Genomic DNA, 14,547 nt, shown 5'->3' on the forward strand with positions numbered 1-14,547 from the left:
AGCTAAAACTTGGATCAAAGTCTTCTAAAATCAATTTATGTCTGTATTTGGGATGCTTCAGCTGCAAATTTCCTGAGCTACTGACAGGACAGTAGGAGAAGTATTTTTAGAAGTGTGTGGCAAAGCTGTGATAAGATCCATTAAACTCAATTTGGTTTGCATGATCCTCCTGCATTTGTTCCATTCTTTCATTATCACTGCTCCCTGCAGGAAACAAAGTGCTGGCCTCCAGACTAAAGACAAAAAACAGCACAGAAATTTTTAAATTAAATAGTATCTGCAAGATAAATTTACTAAGAAAGGTAAGTTAACAGCAAATAATATAGCAATGCGCTCATTTCACCAGATTAACATCCAGTAGAAAGCCAGGGTACATCACACATATATAATATGGCTAAATGTTGCCTCGCACAGATCAGCAATGCTCCATGGAGCCTTTGCTCAATGATTTTGTTACTCACATGAAACAAAATCCAAAACCTCACAATTTGTGTGACTTTAGACTACAAGTTGGCATTGAACTTTTCACCAGAGAAACACAGCCTAGAGGGCTGCTTTAGGGATCCAATGTCACTATCTTCTTGTTACCTTTATTTTCATGACAAACTACTAAAAGTAACAAATACTATTCAGTATTTAAACTAGGCGGGATAAACCTTATTGAATATTCACAAGTGAAGTAAAGACATAAGAGTTTGACACAGTCACCCTAAGAACAAGGCAAGAGACTTGTGCAACTGGTCAATTTTAGATGATCCCATCCAGATCTAATTTCTAGCAATTTCTCTTACAGAAATCTGGGAATTTACCCTGGATATACACACACCCTAATGTGTCAGTGAGAGCACGAGTTTCAGCAACCCTTCTTAGGAAGACCTAGTGTGAGCAGTGCTTTTTTTCTACCAACTGTTAGAAGTGAACATTTGCTTAAACAAAATGCAACCGCAGCAGCTGCAAAACTAGAACTGACTTTCAGTACTGGATACCCAAATACCAGGTTCATACATTGTCTTCTCCCACACCCATAAAGTACATAGCAACAAAATATTTTAGAGAGGAAAACATACCTTCACTGCCACCTTTCAAGGTTATATCCGATGAAAAGCTTGTGCAGGATCTTGAACCAAGAGAGTCCAAGCTATCAAAGGAATCGTCTCTTTTATGAGTAACTGAAGATGAGAAGGGCTCTGCCCGGTCAACGTACCAAATATCGCCGTACCCACTATCTCTGCCACTTCTGCTGGGCTGGCTGGACTCTTCAAGTGCCTACAAGAGTAAGTTTTGAAAGGTCTTTTTTCAAGAATTTAGGGTGCAAATGCTATTCATGAGCATTTTTAATTCACAAATAAACTTCTACAACTACTGCAAAACCCTAAAATACATATACTACAACACATACAACAGCTTGAACAGGAGACTTGGTAAAAGGTCTTAAATTTCTTTCATCTCAGCCAAAGAGGATTGAGATAGTGCTCTTCACAATCTACCACATCAATTAGACCAGATGTATTCCAAAATTCATATGGGTAGCAGAAGAACCAACGTAAGCTAAAAATCATTCCTTTCATATGGAACTAGATAGCAAGCAAAACAAATTAATATGTTCTCCAAACTAGGAAGAAAATGAAACCCCCAGGAGACTGTTTAGAATTGCTGCTATAAACTTCAGGTTACTAGTTTAGTTTCCTTTTTTGGATTCCTTACCTTACTCAATGCTTGCCCTAATAACTTCTCAAATGCTTTAAGATTCAGGTATGGACCATTATAATCAGGGTCACTTTGAGCTTTTCTTCCAAGCCAGTATAATGTAATCAAAACCTAAAAACAAACAGGAAAAAAAAAACAAACCTGAATACAAATTTAATTATTTTCATCTCATTACATGTACCAGTGTAAAAGAATTTCAGCACGCTGTTAGAGATGTTTCTACAGTGAACTGCAAAATCTTGCATACATTATTAGCTAAGATTGCCACCAAAACCAATTAAAGAGTGTCATGATGCCTCTCATATCTCAAGTAAGTAGATGTAAGTACTGTTTTCAATTATTATTTCCCAATTCAATGATTTGGGAAAGTAAGCTGCACATAGAGATCATTGTAAAATGGCATGAATTTGTATCAGCTAAATCAACAACTGAAGAATAAGGTAAATATGATAGTACCATAAACACAAGCACTTAAAAAATAATTAATCACAATTAAAGTGCAACTCTCTTACATTTTTCACTCTTCTGTTGGTTTCCTCTGGTCTGAAGCAGGGCAGAGAATGATGAAAACGAAAAAGAAAACAAAATATTTTAAAATTGCTGACTTAAAATTCAATTATTATTCAAGATGTAAAAAGTTTCAAGACCAATTATCAGTCAATATAAAATACGCAACCATGACTTATCCAAAAGAAACAAAAAGCATTTCACATTAAATACAGTCATAACTCCGTACTATTTCAATTGTTACATGTAAAATGAGAAGCTAGCCAATCTATTGCAGTTTCTGTTTTGAGAGGTACACAGAAAGGTTCTAGGCATTTTTAATTATCTCTCATTTAGCTACCAACAAAATAGAAGTAGAAAACAAGCTGTTGACTTTGGGAATATAGTCTCTATTAGCCAGGGAGATCACACAATCATAGAATGGCTTGGGTTGGAAGGGCCCTTAAAGATCATCTACCTCCAACCCCTCAGCCATGGGCAGGGACACCTTCTGCTAGACCACGTTGCTGAAAGCCCCATCCAGCCTGGCTTTGGAACCCTTACAGGGATGGGGCATCCACCACTTGTCTGGACAATCCATGCCAGTGCCTCCCCACCCTCAGAGCAGATAATTTCTTCCCAATAGCCAATATAAACTGACACTCAGTTCAGATCCTATTCAGTTCCCCATTCCCTCTTGGTCCTATCACTACATATCCCTGTAAAAAAGTTCCTCTCAAGATGTCTTGTAGGCTTGCTTTAGCTGCTGGAAGGCTGCTAGAAGGTGTCCCTTGTGCCTTCTCTTTTCCAGCCTGAATAACCTCAGATTTTCAGTTCCATATGAAAGGAGATTAAATTGTAACTTTTCCCCTGATTGTATTGTTTTCTAAAATATTTGCCTTAGACAACAGAGAACACTTTAGCCAAGAGTTAACTTTTCAGACCAAAAAATGAGAAACTGAAATGGGGACATCTGGAGAGAGATGACGTAGGGCTGAAAGGATGGCTTTGGGTTCTTTTATACAAATATATGCTTTCCAAAAAATATTAAATACATATGCAATATCTAACATTAGGGAACTTTATACACAACACAGAGTCCATAGCACACCTTGGATGTGTACCAACAGACACTCAAAGTTGTTCTGTTCTCCTTCTGCTCATTTCAAGAGCAAGACGAAGAAACTTCTTGAATGGGGGCTCCAAAAGCCTCCTAAGTCCCCAGGACTGGACTGCAGACAGTGGTTGAACAACATTGCTGCCTGCACTGCCAGCAGTTATAGAAGAGCACTTGGCTTAAGTACACCAAAACAACTCTTCACCTGCCCCAGATGTTGGTTTGGAGCTGGTTCAGCTACAAACTTCACACACAGCGCAGCAAAGGGGTTCAAACAGAAAAGCAAAGACTTCACATACAGCATCAGAAAAACCTATTCAGAGCTCCCTAACATGCCAGACCAACAATATGTCAAGGTACTTATCCCATTTCTGCCTGTCCAGGAACACACTAGTCAAAGGTTACAGGAAGAAAAGGAGAATAAACCATTCAAGAAACAGTTAAGAGTTAGTGTAATGAGGACAGCGCTTGGTCACTCTTCATGGAAATGGAGCAGTCAGTAAGACGTGACAACCATCAGGGACACAGACCATCCCTTCCCTCCTCCTCCTTCTTCTTATTTTGAGAGCACGTTTTCCCACTCAGTGGCTCTGCCATGCGCACTCCCACATCATAAAGAAATCAGGCTATCAGGAACACAAACTCCTGATAAGAGTCTGATTTCCACAGTCCTTGCATGAAGCTTCCATCTCATGCCAGAGAGGCTTCTGGCTTTGTAGCCAATGACCTCTTTTGCACAGATAAGGAGGAACCCTGCCCTCCTTTAATGTGAAATATTTACACTTTTTTGTTTGTTTTTTAATCCCTTCCAAAACCCATTGCTATTAGTTATTCACTCAAGACTATTTCTGAAGAAAAAATTTCCCCCTTTTTTCCAGTAGGCTAATTGTTTTGCCAGTGTCCATGTTGCAGGGCACACCACAGCTGTGACTTAATGTGCTACTAGAGACAGGCTGATTTCCCTGGCAGAAAACTGAAAACTATTCTTATGCTAACATTACACTTCTCATACCTAGTGGAGAACATTTTAAAGGTTAGCATTCTTTATCCTCAATGCCTTTTGTTAGCAGAATTTCTGCTTTTGTTTGCAATTACAAAAGCAGAGACCCTTGCTAAGGATGCCTTAAAGTTTGCTCCCGAACTTCAGCAGCCCAGTGAGGAGGGTAAGACCCTGCTTAGCTGGCAGGAGCATGTATCCAAAAGGCTGCCAGCTTCATGTAGACCAAAGCTACAAGACTGAACACAATGATGTTCACTTCTGCTTTCCTTGAGTTCTCTGAGATAATTTCAGTCAACCATTTTGCAACAGGACCAATATTTAGTTTTTTTTGTATTTCAATATAATTTCCTTATTGGAATAACCATAAATGCACTAGGTGTGTGTATTTGGACTAAAACCAACACAAAACTTAGGCCATTCAGGTAAACAAGAGAGTCTGAGACCAAAAATGCAGGCAGGTAGATATTTCATGAACAGACAGAATGACAGACCTGTTTCATTCCTGTTTATTCTGCTAACAACAGAAGCAAACAGACAAGTTGTTTACTCTTCATTTGTGAAGTTTCTTCACTTGCATTACTACTCTCCTTCTCTGAACTGCATCTATTGGTTTGTAAACCTTTTCAACAATTTGTCACAGTAGACACAGTCTGAACAGAAGAGGAGAAGAAAAAAAACAAGAGAAACCCTGCATTATTTGATGGTGCTTAACCAAGGAAAAGGATGATTCTGAATGTGAATGTACTGTCCTGGATTCTGTGTTAAATGATAGGTATGTAATTTTTTTTGGTCAAAAAATCCTGATTAAAGAAGCAATGTTGTTACCTTACTGAAAGGTCTTAAAATTAATTTTTGACCAACAAATTTCACAGCTACATCTTCTCTGGGACATGCAACTTGCAGAAGATGTACTTTGGGTTCACTTGCTAACATTCTCCATGTGAAATAAGAGCCTTTAAAACCTTTTACATGTACAATTTGTCCAAGCTCATCTGTGTTTAGTTGCACATGCAATTGCCCTATTCCCTTCCAGGACACTCCATTTAAAATACCTATTGTGAAAATACCTATTGGTTAGAAGTGTGATAAAAACTGAAGAGCTTTTAGGAGGAATTACTTTTTCCTGTGAGTATCAAAATAGAAGAAACAAGGCTTTAAACTCAATTGTAGTAAATGAAAATGCAAAATTGAATAATTCTACTATATAGGAATATACATATATGCATAGAATAGTGTTAAAATAACATAACTACTGTCCAATCTATGCAAATCATTCATCTAGGGTCTTGTGTATAACTCTGAACAAATTAGTTCATAGAAAGGGACAAGACAGAGGTACCAGACTCAAGCATAACGAATTCTTGGCTGCTGTAAGAGTAGACATGACCCTACAACTCTTCTGACAAACTATTACCTAACAGCAAACTCCCGCTCTCACCTCTAACTCCCCTTTGCAATACTGCCTCTAAATACACAGGGCTTCAACACTCAGCTCCTCATACATTATTTGAATAAACCATTTAGAAAATAGAATAGAAGAACTTCAGCAATGTAGCTTTTAAACTTTTGAAACACTCTGAGACACCTCCAACCTTATTTTAAACATAAGCCTACAGCACTGAAGTGCGTGCACAACTGATTGCAGAGACATTTCTCATACAACAGCTAACTTAGGAACTGATGGGGTAGCTCACTTGCTGAAATATCTTCGTCAATGCAAATAAATGCCAATACTACATTTGGTTACTGTGAAAGAAGTCTGCTTTTCCCTGTTTTCATCCAAAGTTGTCACAAAGCCAGCCCAGTTGATGCTAATAATATTCTTTATGAATACTGGTGTAACCCAATTTCTGGTTTGAATAGGAGAATAACTTTCAGTATAAAGTTTTATGTGGGCTGCAGCTTTGCCCAGGAGGGCACAGCCAAGGCATCTTAAAACTAATCTGCTGAAAGAATTCAGTTCCTCCCCACACAATAATGCAACACTACTTACTAAATCACTTTGTGTATTTTTAAACATTAACTTCTCTGTCTTCCCACAGGATTTTTATATCTCCTTTTGTTAACAATACAGCTTTGCTAAAGATGTCTGAACTAAGCAAAGAAAGCTGCTAAGTAGAGCAGCTAAGATCTTACTGGAAAAAATTTCTTATAAATACTTTGTCTGCTCTTGCCACAGTCTCAGCATTTAAGCATTCATTCTGAAGCTCAAAAAAAACCCAACACCAATCCACCTATCCTAACCTCCATACCAAATTCCAGCTAACAAAGAGGTCTCAAAATTGTAAAAGTAGAATCCTGATTCACAACATGTGAACCTTAAATGTTGGCAGTGGTATTAAGTTTACATACAACTTCATGATTAGCCACCCTGGAAAAGATCACCTAGTCACCGCATGAAAGTCTAAAGGCCACGAGACAACAACACGAGGGGGATATTATAATAGTAATTGTGAAGCACAACCGCATAAGTCCAAGTTGAACACTGATGAAAAAAGATGTGGAATAACCACCCATGGAGAAATAATACCTTCTGTATAAATCATCTCATCTACGTCAATCCTTGAGCAAACAGAAGAAAGACAAATGGGACAGGAAGAGCTCTCAGTGGTTGGTGCGTGATACGGAACACCTCTGGTACATTTGAACACAACACATATTGACAAACATTACTTCCAGCCAGCACAGACCGACAGATGTTTCTCTAACAAAGACTACTCTACAAAAGTAAAGCAAAGTGACATGGCAGATCAGCACAAGGCTGAGCCACAGCGTAAAAAATTTATTCTCAGCTCCACTGTTTGCTCAAGGTTAAACAGCAGAATTAGTCACCAAGGCCCTAGCCTTACAATACAAAGGCTTTGGCAGCAGCTCCAGCTTAAGGATTTCCTGGTCCCCCTCTCTCTTCCAGCCACTCCTTTTTGCTGCCCCCGTGGTTATGCCAACACAACCCTGAATCACACTGCTGTTCCATGCTGCCAGAGGGCTACACCTGTTTCTATGAGTTTTTCCTAATATACATTTTCAACTTCCAAATTAGCTTGCTAATCTGTTTTAGATCATGCTCATACAAGCAATTACACCAGCACCATGGCAGAGGAGCAGGCTGGCGGCTTGGTGGAGGAGGACTCTGCTCCAGACACCAGTACAGTGAGAACCCCCATGTGATGACCCTGAGACAGAGGTGCTCTGTGCTTCCCATTTTTAAGGAGTGAGGAAAACTTGCTGGGATTATTTTAATACATTTTGGGGCATTTAAAATAAATTTTTAAAAAACTGTAGACAGTCATACATAGTACTTTTAAGAAATCATGAACTAAAATTTAACCAATTATAAAACATATCCACTGACACCTCTCCAGTGCCTCCATATAAAACAGCAGTGCATTTTAATAAGCTAGATTTTTTTTTACTTATTTCAAAAATTTTTAAACAATAAACTCAACAGTTTGGATTTATTATTTTTCTGACACATGATACAGTCTTGTTTCCCCAAATCCTAATATGTATTGAATTCCAACAATAGCAACTCATGATGTCAAATCTACTTTAACACTTCACTTTATTATTTTCCAGGAAGAACAATGTGGAGCTCAGGACCACATCCAAGATACCAGAAGTCTGAGCAAAATTCTGGAAGATTATTTTAAAGCATCCTGTTCAGAGAAGGGTCTGTTTCTCATATAGAAACATATTTAAATATAGTTATCAATTGATGATTTAAAATAAAAAAAAAAAAAAAGAAAAACCAAAAAACAAAACCAACAAAGAAGCAAGTTTGAACGGAGATTCCTCCTCCACAAAATAAGGGTTAGCTGCCAAGAATACATGTGGTCCTGTCCAAAGAGATAAGACAAATCTGAACCATTTATGGGGAGAAAGGAGGAACAGAGACACTCCCACTGACAGAAAGGAATGTGGCAGTGACAAATGCACCCTGCCCAGTGCCAAACCCATCCCTTGGTGACGAATACTTCAGAAACCCCAACAGCTCCCAACCCTGTTTTCTGTTCTTTCCTCTGAACTACAGATCTCACAAACACAAGACTTGAATAGATTGCTATTTGAAAAGAAGTACTGATGCTCTCCCTTTGAACTTCTGTCCATCAAGGCAGCAGTCACACCTCCAAGATGCCCTTTGAAGGGCTTGGAAGAGCCATACCCTGGCCCAGGAGCTGGAGCAAATCAGCTGACTGCAGAAAAGCCCACTGCCCAGCTCCTTGCCGACTCTAGGCGCTCAGCCCCACACCGACCAGCTTCACTTACAATTCTGAGGAAGATGTCAGAGGATTTGAAGGACTCCTGCACCCCTGCCGGGTATTGCTGTGCAGGAGATGAACGCTGCCTGTCCAACTAGCAGCGGGCTCGTGCTAAATTTCAACCTCTTTGGCCACCTACTCAGCTGCTATTAATATTGCTGTTATCGGATTTCACTGAATTCCCACGTGCTGCTGAGAATAGAAAGGCTCCAGTGGAAGATGTGGCTGCTGCATGGGTACAGAAACATGAGGACATTCCTCCAGCACTTGGATTCTTAGCAAATTGATATTCAACCCCGAGAGCCACAGTTCACTGCTGAGAGTGCTGGAAATAAACGAGCCAAGCTACGGCTGCAGAGTTAGAGAAGAGCATTTGGAAACACACCTTTATATTTGACTAAAAAAAGCACATACATTTTCCATAGCAACACATCCACCAACTCAATGCCACTCATCACAACAGCACACAGAGTCAGGTATAAAATGACAGCAGAAAGCATTTCTCCGTGCTCCTACAGAACCCCTGGCTGACAGCAAGGAACTCCGTGGCCCTGATGAATGAACAGCCTGTCTCCAGCCTGCGCCCCCACCTACTAAAGCTGAGGGGTGGAGGAGAAATGCTCAAGAAGGAAAAGGCAGAGAGGGACTAGAGCCAGCCAACATCCTCCGTGGGAACACATCACCATCCATGGCTTCAGAGTCTATCTTCTCACACCGCCTCTTGAGCATGGTGCTTCCTTGCTGAACCACCCATTATGCCTCCACACCATTCTGAAATCCCTTATCAAAACAAAAACAGGCACTTCTAGAAAAGTGCATCAACCCCAGCAAGTCACCAGACGATAACATTATCCATTTCCTCATGCTCTTTTCCGACCCCTCCCTGGGTGGTCCATCTCTGCCAGCTTCCTCATATTCCAGTCTAATCTAGATGTTTCCCCCAAAGAGAAAACTAGTATCCTGTAGGGAAAAAGGCATGCCTGTCAAATAAAAAATAAAAATTAATCTCCCAGAAGAACAAGCAGAAGAGCCTCAGTGATAACCTGAGCACTCCTTGGCTCTTGTCTGACCAGTGAGCAGGGCAAGTAGTATGGAGCACTCACTGCAAGTTGCTGCGGCAAATAGGAAGCTGATAGGATCATGCATCTTCCTGCTCAAATATTAAGCTCTATTAAAGAAAATTAAAGTTGGACTGGATGATTTCTGAGCTCTTTTCAAAAATAATTTTTTCTAAAATTTATAATAATTAATGTAGATTTGTTGATTGGTCCCTTTCTGTGACTTTTTCTTACACCATTCCTAGCCTTCTCTAAGAACTCATCAGCTTCACTAATTACAGGCAATTAAACTGTGTATTTCTTGTACTGTTTTGTTTGCTTGGTTTTTCCAGGACAAAACTAGAATGCTTTGCCAGTCTGTATTGGGTACTTTCAATTCCAGATCTAGACTGGCACCGACAAAAAAAATAATTCACCAGATATTTTATTTCTGAAATCTAGTGGTCACGTGCCATACACTTTGGCCAAGAGACATAAGAACACCACTGAGTTTTATGAGAAAAGATGGACTCTGCACAAAGTATTAGAAGTTGTGCAGTTGACTCTCAGCTCAGTGTTAGGAGTTCTCAAATCACCTTGTTAACACTCAAGAGGACTTTTTAATTTCACAGGTGAAATTAATTATTTCTCAAGAAAAAAAAAAAACACTGTAATGTACACAGTATTTTAGATAAATTGATAGACAGCTATAATATCAGTTCTTACAAATGTTATAGGTTTTTATATCTTCTTAAGTATTTAGAATTTGGAGCATATAATTTTGCTGAATCTCTCCTTTTATTGCCGTGCTGCCTTTTTTTCTTTTATAAAAACCTGTACATATTTCAGCTGACCTTTGCACAAGGATTACATTAAATGTTCACACCCCCCCAACTTCTACCTTTTTTTCTTCCTTGTACCTCAAGAATCAACATACTTTCATCAGGATCATTATCTACATTAAGTTCTCTTGCATTCAGTTTTAAAGATCCTTGACCTTCATTCCCTCACACAAATCTAGTCCATATTGTATAAATTTTGTAGATTAATTTGAAGAGAAGTCAAGATGGGGAATGTGCCATTTTGCTAACAATCTTTCCAAAACAAATAGTTGGTATATCTGGGGAGTCACTTAAAAATAAGTATCAAAATAGACAATTAAAAGCAATCATATAAGTTTTTAGAAATATATTCAAAACCACAAAAACGTGCAGCTGCTAGCTTGCTCAAAAATAGTTCAAGAGCATTATAAAAAAAAAAAAATGTAAAAAGTCTATTATTTTCTTCAGCTAAGCTACAGCAACCATGCCAACTCAGTATTTTTTTTTCATGACATGACCAAAACTCATTTTCTCTACTGCCTGATGCCTCTTTGCCATTATTAAGTATTTCCAAATCATTGTCCTTTTTACTCCCAATTCTCACACCTAACTGGAATATTTCAACATCCCCACTTTCCACATAAACACCAGAAGTGATTTTTTAGACTAGCCCTCAATACTGACCACATTTATTCCCACCAAGCCTTGATGAGACATGTCTGTACCAACTCCAGGTATGAATAAACAAATCACTGCAAGGTAAGTTAGGGTAAAAAATTTTCCACCTACCAGCTACTCCTAGCAACTGCCTATGTGCACTCGCTTACACTTAACCACCAGGACTAACACAATTGTTAAATTTGGATAAAGCACTGAGAGGTGGTCCCTTGGGAAGAGCTATGATTTGGCAGTTTATACAACATTGCTTGCTCAGAGAGAGATATTTTTATAGCCTCTGTACACAGGGAAGAGGAAAAAAACCACTCCAACAACCTCCTTCATTCGATCTCCTCCCTTAGTCCATGCCCAGGGAAAGATCCAGTAAATGTAATTCTTTGTTATCCTTACATCAAGCAAGCATGCAATGATGCAGAAGCGCCTTGTGGATAAGCAATACAGTTTACCACAGTTTAGAACACTCAAAAGCAAGGTTTACTCAATTCCTCAGGGTATGCAAAAAAAAAAGAAAAAAAAAAAAACAGAACTCAAGCCTGTGCTGCATAATTTATATAAGATATTTGGCAATGAACATACCCTCTGATAAAGAAAAAAAGATGAATGACAGTAACTTGTACTGGATATTGCTGTATTCACACTGTGCTTACATTGAGCTTCACCAGTTCAAATAGGCATCTGCTTGGCTGCTGTTGTTATGACACATACTCAGAGAACAATTCAGAACACAGGTGACTCAGAGTTACCAACAGAAGCTACAGATGCCCTGTTCTGAGCCCATAAAAGTAATCCAGGATTCAGTCCACCCTAGTCATCATCTCCTCTGGAAAGCCAAGACCAATAAATGCCACGTATATGTATGAGGGATAGTTATAGCTTCTGGAGAAGAGGCAGATCCCCACCATTTTGGGGATACATGGAATTTAAAGCACCTGGGAGTCACTTCACAGATTTCCAATAGCTCCTTTTTTTCCTCTAGAGCAATTCCAATATAGTGCTGGCCAAACTGTTGCACAGGAGGACAGAGAATAGGAGCAGTATATGTGCCAGACCCTCTTGTCATTCTAAACTGTTGTTACATTATTGAAAAACAAATGGTTTTTTGTTCTGCAGTTCAAAGAGGGACTACTAAAAGCATAGCTTGTGGGAAAGAGTGATAGAGCTAGGACTTTGAAAAAATTTACATTTATTGTTAGAGATACAGAGCAAAGATGAAGAAATGGAGGTACAAGGTAAGAGCAGCTTAGTCCGTGATAAAGATTTTGGAAACAAGATGAAGTGACGCTGCATTTGTCCTTAAGTAGAAGTAAATCACTACTGCATGACTGAATAATTTAATTAAGTCTCTACACTTGGACTAAAAGCTTTACAAAACTACTGGGTTTTCTCAGCAATATTCTGGCAAAATATTTCATGAGCAAATAAGAAGCACTGAAAAAAAAATTATAATGCTTCCCTTTTGGAATTTTGCTATATTTTCTCTATATTTCTTTGTGTTACCTTAGCAACGCAGAGCACAACATCATCACACAGAGCCCAAGAGTATGAAATACAGTCTGAACCTGACTCCTCTCTATTAAGCTCCGTTCTCTATTAACTTAAGGTGATCAAATACATCCAAAAGGAATGAGATATGCAGATACAACAGAACTTCATTATTTCCCATGTTTTCTTGATCTGCCTGCATTTGTAAAAACATATTTAGAGCTAGGAAAGAGCTTCTCAATTAAAGCAAAGTCAAATACTAATCTGTGCAAGGTTAACAGAAAAAAAATACTGAATGAAGATGTATTGCCTTGAACCAGCTCTCCCAGAAGACATGGTGTTAAGTAGCAGCAAAATTTAAACCAAAGACAAGATACAAAAATCAAGCTACACCAACCATAGCACACTTAAGGTAAAACATGCCCATTTCTTTTAGGGAGCAGACAGGATCTAAGACAAGGCTATATTATTTTCCACATTTCCTGCAATTCTCACCTCCCATCCTCAGCTCTTGAAACATCCACCATTAAGACAGCTCCTTAAGTATTCTGCTATTCTGATTCAGTTTTCTTACAGCTTCAGATTTACTTCCATAACATTTGAAATATCTAAATTCAATTTGTTGCTATCAGTAATACTGGATAAATATTACCTTTTTAAATTAGCTTTTTTTGGGTGAAAAACAATTTTTCCACCCCAAAAGCAAACAGTGCGTTAAGGCTACTTGGAGCAGCCAACACAGAGGGTAATTTTAAACATTTGCTCAAAACATTAAAGTTTTTGGGCCAGGTTTTCTGGCCAAGTTTTTAATGTTGGAAAAATGAATGCTTCTTTACTGTAAAGTGAGAGAATGGGTAAAAGTCCAAATACTTGCTTTGCCAGAATGTTAGAAAACTTGTGTGGGAGGCAAAAAAAAGAGGGGTGGGGGGAGGAGAAAAGATAAGCTAGTCTGACCATATACCTCTGAAGTTGGAGTTTACATTTATTCTGACCATCCCAACCAACTGAAACCAAATGTGCTATTAGTCACTTAGGAGTTTCTGTTGTAAAATTAGAGTCTGAGAATAAAAACTTGAAGAAAATTAATGATATGGGAAAACAATCCTAGCCAGGGAACTATAGATGATCTCACACCACTCTTTCACCAGTACTCATGAAGTATGTAATTTGTATCACAAAACTGATGACTGAGGGAAAAAAAAGGCTTAATAGACCAATTAAGACATCACCAAAATGCTCCAACAAGCGATTACAACTAAGTCTGCTGGTAGGGAAGTAGTGGAACAAAACTATCAGATTCTGCTCCAAGTGAGGCCATGGCAATATTCCCAACATCTTTAATGAGTCCATGAGTAAATACTAAATTTGGAATCTTCCTTCTCATGAGAAAGAAGATACTACAAGCATCAAATCTTGGAAAGTTAGCCATCTGCAGAATTTCACCAGCTGCCCAGCCAGATGAAGCACTGGAGAAGTGGGTTCCTTAAAACACACATGGTGGTTGTAAGCTAACCTTCCCAGAAGTCAATCAAACCGCAGAGCCAAAATAACACAAAAGTAACACTCAGGCTCTTGACAGGATTATTGTATAAATTTTTTGTCCAACAATCCTTAGAATTTCTACACAAAAAACAGGCACTCTTTATCACCAAGAGAAGATTAACAAAAACCTTGAGACTCTCATCTAGGAATCCACAGCTTTTGAAAACTAAGGGTGTCTCAAAACTTCTGTGAAACACAATCATTACGGCATTTAATCACTGGAAAGATTATCAAACTAATGGTTAAACTGAAAAGTATGTCAATAGTGCCAATTTACTACAAGCTGCACCTTCCCATGGGCCAGTACACATGCTGCATTAGCAACTGATCTCTTAACCTTGGAAATGTCTATGGAAGTATCCCTTTTGATCTCAAGTGTTTGGCCCTATTTATTCAGAAATCCCAACAGCAACAGTGT

At 38.7% G+C, this 14,547-nt stretch overlaps 1 protein-coding gene and 1 long non-coding RNA gene across 34 annotated transcripts in view; one reads left to right on the top strand and one right to left on the bottom strand.

The window, feature by feature from the left end:
• LMO7 (LIM domain 7) overlaps positions 1-14,547 on the bottom strand; it is a 132,775-nt gene that overhangs the window by 42,674 nt on the left and 75,554 nt on the right. For all 33 annotated transcript variants that reach the window (XM_085593931.1, XM_085593833.1, XM_085593855.1 and 30 more), the window contains 3 exons: positions 2,220-2,250; positions 1,705-1,818; positions 1,068-1,266 (listed from right to left, as the gene is read on the bottom strand). In XM_085593931.1, coding sequence (XP_085450057.1) covers positions 1,068-1,266; positions 1,705-1,818; positions 2,220-2,250 — 344 coding nt within the window. The remainder of the gene's footprint in view (positions 1-1,067; positions 1,267-1,704; positions 1,819-2,219; positions 2,251-14,547) is intronic.
• On the top strand, positions 1,814-8,058 carry LOC146768669 (uncharacterized). Its single transcript, XR_014958812.1, has 2 exons — positions 1,814-7,460; positions 7,887-8,058. It is a non-coding gene; the product is annotated as an uncharacterized LOC146768669 (long non-coding RNA).

This window comes from Lonchura striata, chromosome 1, assembly GCF_050655825.1.
Source record: "Lonchura striata isolate lonStrDom1 chromosome 1, ASM5065582v1, whole genome shotgun sequence".
NCBI lineage: Eukaryota > Metazoa > Chordata > Aves > Passeriformes > Estrildidae > Lonchura > Lonchura striata.